This window comes from Chenopodium album, chromosome 7 (assembly GCF_948465745.1).
Source record: "Chenopodium album chromosome 7, dcCheAlbu1.1, whole genome shotgun sequence".
In the NCBI taxonomy this organism is placed as follows: Eukaryota; Viridiplantae; Streptophyta; class Magnoliopsida; order Caryophyllales; family Amaranthaceae; genus Chenopodium; species Chenopodium album.
The window spans coordinates 67,804,790-67,812,095 of record NC_137840.1 but is presented as its reverse complement, the minus strand read 5'-3'; the positions used below and the strand labels follow the sequence as shown (position 1 = coordinate 67,812,095).

At 35.8% G+C, this 7,306-nt stretch overlaps 1 protein-coding gene across 1 annotated transcript; it reads left to right on the top strand.

The window, feature by feature from the left end:
• The first annotated feature begins 625 nt into the window (after positions 1–625).
• On the top strand, positions 626–7,306 carry LOC145639262 (uncharacterized). Its single transcript, XM_081690452.1, has 2 exons — positions 626–845; positions 4,960–7,306. The coding sequence occupies exon 2, from the start codon at positions 5,052–5,054 to the stop codon at positions 7,053–7,055; it is 2,004 nt and encodes a 667-aa protein (XP_081546578.1). The 5' UTR covers positions 626–845; positions 4,960–5,051; the 3' UTR covers positions 7,056–7,306.

The following is a 7,306-nucleotide window of genomic DNA, read 5'->3' as shown; positions in this document are numbered from 1 at the left end:
CGGTGAATAAGATATAAGGTTATTATCGTGTTTGTAGATAGTGAATGCCATGGGTAAAACAGGTTTAGATTGTATAGATACCGAACAGATAGTATGACAAGTAAATTTTAGTTTTTCTTCCATTGTTCTTCTATAGTAATATGCGGAATGTATGACAAGTACGTAAATTTAGTTTTTCCTCTACTTCTCTTACGTAGTTATGTAGGGCAAAATGATTAATTTATTTTTCAGTTATAATAAATAATATTATAAAAAAAATAATAGGGAATAAAAGAAAAGAATTGCAAATGAAATAAAATACTATTCAAATCACATCTTTCTTTAATTTATTTACGCATCAACCATTATTGCAACTGGACAAAATTTTAATAATTAATTAATTGTTAGAGAAAATAAGCCCGTTATTACTAATTGAACTATCTTAGGATTTTTTTTTTTTCCTACGGGATCAATCATGCTTTTTTCAAAAAAAATAATAATTTGATTTATAAAATGTGCAATGCACGGGCACTATGCTAGTTGCAACTAAAAAACAACGGCGTGACACAAAAAATTGACACGCATACGCTAAGTTGTGATAGAAGAAGTTAAAGGCAACTCCGTAGTAAACCTCTAAAAAACATGAGCAAAAAGAAGACTGCTACTTAAACAAAACCCTAGCAGACCTCACAAACCAGTAAGGAGAAAACGCCTCTTTCTCCTCTCACAAACTCTCGCAACCAATCGCAGCTTCATACTTCTTCTTCATCAAAGCTTCAACTTCTTACTTTTTACGCTTCCTTCTTTGCCTGCTTTCTCTTCCTTCTATCTCCACTTTTGCTGCGATCTCTCTGCTTTCAATCAAGGTATTTTTTTCTCTATTTTTTTTGTTAATTTGTTTTTGTTGTTATGTTTTATGCTATGAACGATTTATATTTTGGTTTTTTTTTTTATGATTTAAGTTCAATTTTTATGTTTTGATTACTGTAAGGTCGAATTTCGGAGATTTTTTTTGGGTATTTTGTGTTTAATTTTGCTAAAATCTGGTGATTTTTTTTGGCGGATTAGGGTTTTTCATGTACCAATCAAGCCAATTTGTTTGTAGTTAAATTGATTTATACATCCTCTTACCATAGTTGCCTACATAGAGCGAAAATATTGGAAGAATTATAGTTCTTCGAGATGAATATATTTATACAGTATACTATATGTTTTATTGCGCTGTGTTTTGTTAAGATTTGTAAGTTGTATGAAGAGGTACTTGATTTTAGGCTTAGGCGTGGGGCGGTTGCTCGATATCCGATTTGATTTTTGTAGTTGGTTGTGTGTTTGTTCTGTTTCTATATAATGTCAGTATGTCGGTAAAATCTTTGAAGTGAGATTTGCTGGGTTGACAGCATTAGGTTTGATGTGTTAGATATTGTGCTTTGTTTTGCGCGGTGGTAATTGTTGCTGGTGATTGTAATCAGATTGATTATAGACATTTCTGAAAATCGAAGATGTTTGGACTAAAGATAATTGGTGTGGTGAACTACATATTGTGATAATTAAGGATTTTGTTCTTTGAGTGAATCCCGAGCAACAGTCAAACGAGGGCGTGAATGCTTCTTTGGTTTGTGAGAGTAATTGTGTATATTCGTAGTTTAGCAGGTCTTGTAACAGGTTAAACGGTATCAAGCTTTTGAATCAGTGTCTGAGACTCTGAGGTTGCCTTTCCTAATGTTAGAGAAGCATGTGTTTTACTATAAGAATTCGTCATGGGTGTGAAAAACATACTCTAAATAATATGGCAGCTTAAATTTTGAAGCAGGAAACATTTTAGCTAGAATTTTAATTTAGTCTCAGATGGGATAGTGATCAGGCTCTTAGGCATATTGTAATTGACCGGGAAGGCAGGAACAGCTCTTATTTTTAAAGAGAGTTTATGAACCCTCCTACCATTCTTTTTAACCTGGAATCCCGAAGATAGAAAGGAGATGGCAGAAAATGTCTTTCTTGTTGTTTCTTCTTTAAACTGTTAGGAAAGCCTGGGAAAGGTGCGAAGTCAAGATGACAATGAATTGTCAGCAAGTCAATGTCTTTTAGGTTGTACTGCGCAACAATGGAGGGATAATATTACTAACAAATTGCCACAATGATAATCAAAGTTATTAACTCTCTCTGATGATCATAATGTGTGATTCTATGCAATACTGCCATGAGGAATGAATGAGAAATTGAGAAAATTAATTAAATAAGTATCAGGAAACATGATAGCTAATAATCTGATCCTAATCACCTTATCCCACTTTGATTCCAGTATAGTGAGAATCTTTGGAGGAAAAATTATTGACGGGCATTTGTTGATGTTGCAAATTTTTTTTTATAATTATTTTCTTTGGAGGAGTTAGACGAGGGAGAGTGAGACCAAAAATGACTTGGTTGGAAGGAGTTAAGAATATGAAGTATATGAATTTGCTTGAGGATGAGACATTGGATCGCAAGGGATAGAGGAGGAAGATTTTGGTCGATGACTACACAGAATTATTAAATTTGTTTCATATAGCCGACTTTACTTATAGGTTTAAGGCTTTGATTGATAGATTGATTTTCTTTCAAGTAATTTGGTTAGTTGGGCATTATCTATTATTCCTTGATGAATCAATCTTCCACGAATCTTGGTGAGCTTGTATTTAAAATAATAAAACATGGGATTGTTTATGTACACTTACGTGGCAAAAAGGTTACTCTATATGCATGTCTTTTTTTCCTATTATTATTTACTAAATATTACTAATAATATACTAGAAACAAGTAGTATATAATGATAGATAAAAAATCATTTTGGGACTAAGGCTTTGTTGTTGTTGTTGTTGTATTAGATGCTTAGTTGTATCATTGAATTTTAGCTTCCCACTGTGTATCATAGCCTTTTACCTTCCCGAGAGCCCCCTTTTTTTTTTTCTTGCATATACAGGCTTCAGAATCAATATACGTTCAATTAGCTGAAAAAGATATGCATATTCAATGAAAATGTTCTCATTTTAAGAATCTTCTCATTGAATCCCAATATATGTTAGAAGGAGCTTTGGGATAGATAACTATAAACTTAATGTTTTAAATGGGGCTCTGATTGAACTGCAGCACTGTTGATTGTGTGCCTGTGCTCATACCTTTGAACTCCAAAAGGGATTTTACATAAGAAAGTAATTTGATCGTTTTAAACTTTTTTTTTTTCTTCTGATTCTGTAGCTCCAATAACTTCAGTTAGACTTTTACTGCGATAGCGTTGATTTGTGCGGTATAAGGTTATCTCATTGAGCAAAAGCATTTTACTCAAATATTATGTTCAATGGATAATCCAAGTCTTACCCCTGCCTTGTTTATTAGATGATTCATAGTGGCTCTTTAAGTTTTCAGTGAAGGTGCCTTAAAAGTATACAGCATAGTTTTTTATTTTATTTTATTTTTTGGGTTGGTGGGGTGATGCGGGAGTTTTAGAGAGTCAAGTTGGTCAAGCGGTCGATAAGGCTATATCTCTTACATGTCATCCAAGTAGGCTTCTATTATCGTTGGATTGGATCGTGGCCTACTCGGAGGGTCGTTTTGGGGCTAGAGCAGGAACGGATCTTAATTTGGTAGTACTCCAATGGGACGGCATTGGCAAGAAGGTAGACTAAATTAGAGTAGTAGTTTTAGCTTACTTTTAATTAATTATTTAAGAAATATAGAAAGTTAATTCCTATTTGGTTTCTTAGTAATACATTGGCAGCTTGTTGCCTACTAGCTATAGGGTCCTAGTTATATTGGGTTTATAATTTGTGTTTAGTCTAGTTGTCCTATTAGGAGTAGGAATCTTATGTCGGTTACTCTAGTCTATAAAAGGCCATTAGTTTGTAATTTTTATTCATAGTTGAAATAATAGTTTTCTTGAGTTTATTATTGCAGACTTACGAATTAAGTTTGTTTGTTCGATCTGTTTGATTGAGCAAGCTTGGTTTTGATCCGATTGATCAAAATCTAGCATAGGTTTGTGTTAGCTCCGTTTGAGTTTAACATTGACCAAAAGAAAACCCTCAGCGTTCGGGTATAAACACATCATGGGGGCCTGTGGGGGGGGGGGGGGAGCAAAGGTAGAAGATTAAATTCCTTTTTATGCAGCTTAGGCATGGGTAGGCCTGACTGCCTGATAGTCTTCAACAGAAGGTGAAATTTGGGTTGTTGGATCACTATACATTGGGACTGTAGCTTATTTACTAGGTTGGTAATTCCTATTTTTCCTTCCATTGAAAATAAATTATGTTCAGTGCTGAACTCAGTGATTGAAAAAAAAAAATGAATAATGTGTGTAGACAAAAAAAATGATTTACAACAAAGCAACTAACATTGCATAGCTAATATGGATTTTTACTAGTATTGAAATTGTATGATGCTCAGTTATAGAAGATTGTGCATCAATTAGTGCTTTGGAATCTTACTTGAAACTGAGATAAAATATTGGAAAATTATTTTGTATGTCATTGTGCTCTCTGAAACCCATCTTCGTTATTCAATGTAGCCATCTTTGCCACAGTTATCTTCCTGTTACCCCCCCATGCTTTGTAACCTGTTACTTTGTGTTCCTGCTACCCTTTCTTATGGACTTTGTTCATTTTAACATTTTTGGGTTGGCTGATAGTATTTCTTGTTATCTTCCTTTTTGTTCCAATTTTATACTTGATTGGTTTTTGTGATCTTATCTGATAATTGTATCAGGGAGGAGATTTGAGTGTTATGCATTTGTGTGCAGCTAAGATTTTTACCTTGGTTAGAAAAGATATAAATATATATATATATTTTTTTTTTCCAGATTGTGCTAACTGGAAACGTGCCCTTGTTCTTTGGAATTTTTTGTTAATCAATGTGACCTTGTATATCTTTAGCTTAAACATTATTTGGAGTCTTTTCATAGACATTTTTTGCTATCAGAAACTTAAAATCTTTTTTAATGAATAATTGCAGTTTCAAGTTTGGTGGTTTTGCTAGCTGAGTAATCTTTGGAATTTTCCTTGGTGGTTTCCGTTCTTTGTTGATATTGGGGCCATTATTAAGAAATGATGGCCCAGCAAGTGAGTAATGTTCGACTTATATCCTACTCACAAGAGCTTGAAGATGGGAAGCCACTCTATGTTTCTTCAAATTGTCTCCCTTTAAAGGTGTCAAAGTATGAACCTGCTGGCCATTCTTTTCACGCTGTTGCTCTTAGACTTTCTGGCCATTGTGAAGAAGTTTCAGACAAGGATGATGATCAGAGTGCATCAAACGATAAAGAGCAAACTTTTACTCCTTCTTTTGAGTCATACAGTGGTAAGAGTAAGAAGAAATCTGGAGGTGATGGTAAACAACAACAAGACCATTATGCTTTGTTGGGGTTGGCACATTTGAGATACCTTGCAACTGAGGAGCAGATAAGAAAGAGTTATCGGGATGTTGCTTTGAAATATCATCCTGACAAACAAGCTGCACTCCTTCTGCAAGAAGAAACTGAAGCTTCAAAGCTAGCAAAGAAGGATGAAATTGAAAACCATTTTAAGGCCATTCAAGAAGCTTATGAGTTGTTAATAGACCCTCAAAAAAGAAGGATGTATGACTCAACTGATGAATTTGATGATGAAATCCCCACTGATTGTGCACCTCAAGATTTCTTCAAAGTTTTTGGTCCAGCTTTTATGAGGAATAGCCGGTGGTCTGTTCACCAGCCTGCCCCTTCACTGGGAGATGAAAATTCTTCATTTGACGAGGTTGATAAATTCTATAATTTTTGGTATTCCTTTAAAAGCTGGAGAGAATTTCCGCATGCAGATGAATTTGACCTTGAGCAAGCAGAATCTCGGGATCATAAAAGATGGATGGAAAGACAAAATGCAAAGCTAAGTGAGAAAGCCAGGAAAGAAGAATATACTCGGGTACGCTCTCTTGTTGACAATGCCTATAAAAAAGATCCCAGGATAGCCAAGAGGAAAGAATTTGAGAAAGCGGAGAAGAAGCGGAAGAAGGAAGCCAAGTTCTTAGCCAAGAAGTTAGAAGAGGAAGAAGCTGCACGAATTGCTGAAGAGGAGAAGCGTAAGAAAGAGGAGGAAGATAAAAAAGCTGCTGAAGCTGCTTTGCTTAATAAGAAAGCAAAAGAGAAGGAAAAGAAACTCCTGCGTAAAGAACGGACCCGTCTTCGATCACTTGCTGCTGAGGTTGCATCTGATCGTGTATTTGATATTTCTGGGGATGATATAGAAACTCTCTGTATGTCACTTGACATGTTGCGACTCAGGGGCCTATGTGATAAGATAGAGGGGAAGGAAAAAGAGGAACAGGTTAAATTTATTAAAAACTCTCTGAATGGTCAGGTTGACGATGAGAAGAGTCCCAGTTCTAGTCCAAACCCGAAACCAAAACAAGCTGGTGCAGTGGAAGCTAATGGAAGCATGAATTCATCAAGTAGCCATGAAAAGAAAGAGAAAGAGAAAGAAAAAGAAAAGGAAAAGGAAAAGGAGAAGCCTTGGGCCAAGGAAGAAATAGATCTCTTAAGAAAAGGTATGGTAAAATTTCCAAAAGGGACATCTAGGAGATGGGAGGTGATTTCCGAGTATATTGGTACTGGTAGATCAGTGGAAGAGATTCTGAAGGCTACAAAATCAGTTCTTCTTCAGAAGCCAGACTCTTCCAAGGCATTTGATTCGTTCCTTGAGAAAAGGAAACCAGCGGCAACTATTTCATCACCACTTAGTACTAGAGAAGAAGTCCAAGGTGTTCCAATTGTGAATGGGACTGATACTGGGTCTGCTGCTGGGGCTGATGCTAGTAGTTCAACAACCCCTACAGATACTCCAAATGCACCATCATCAACAGATAGCCCAGCTGCTTCTTCGGGATCATCTGACCCAGATGTGTGGTCTTCTGTTCAAGAGAGAGCTCTTGTTCAGGCCTTGAAAACGTTTCCTAAGGAAACACCTCAGCGTTGGGAGCGGGTTGCAACTGCTGTCCCTGGGAAAACTATGAATCAGTGCAAGAAGAAATTTGCTTCACTCAAGGAGACTTTCCGAAGCAAGAAAACTACTGGTTAGAACTTACCAAGTTGTTTGGTATCTATCTGATGCATCATCATCAACATAATTTTGGTCCAATATTTTTAGTTTTGCTGAGGGAAGCTACTTACGCTAGAGTGAGGATTCATCACTTGGCAGATAGCGGTATTGGTACAAGCTGTAGTACGTATTTTTTTGACTGATTAAGCGATTCTTTTTTGTAAGGCCTATCCATCCATTAACTTACAGGTGACGCTGATCATATATTTATGCTTTCATTTTTAAAGTAA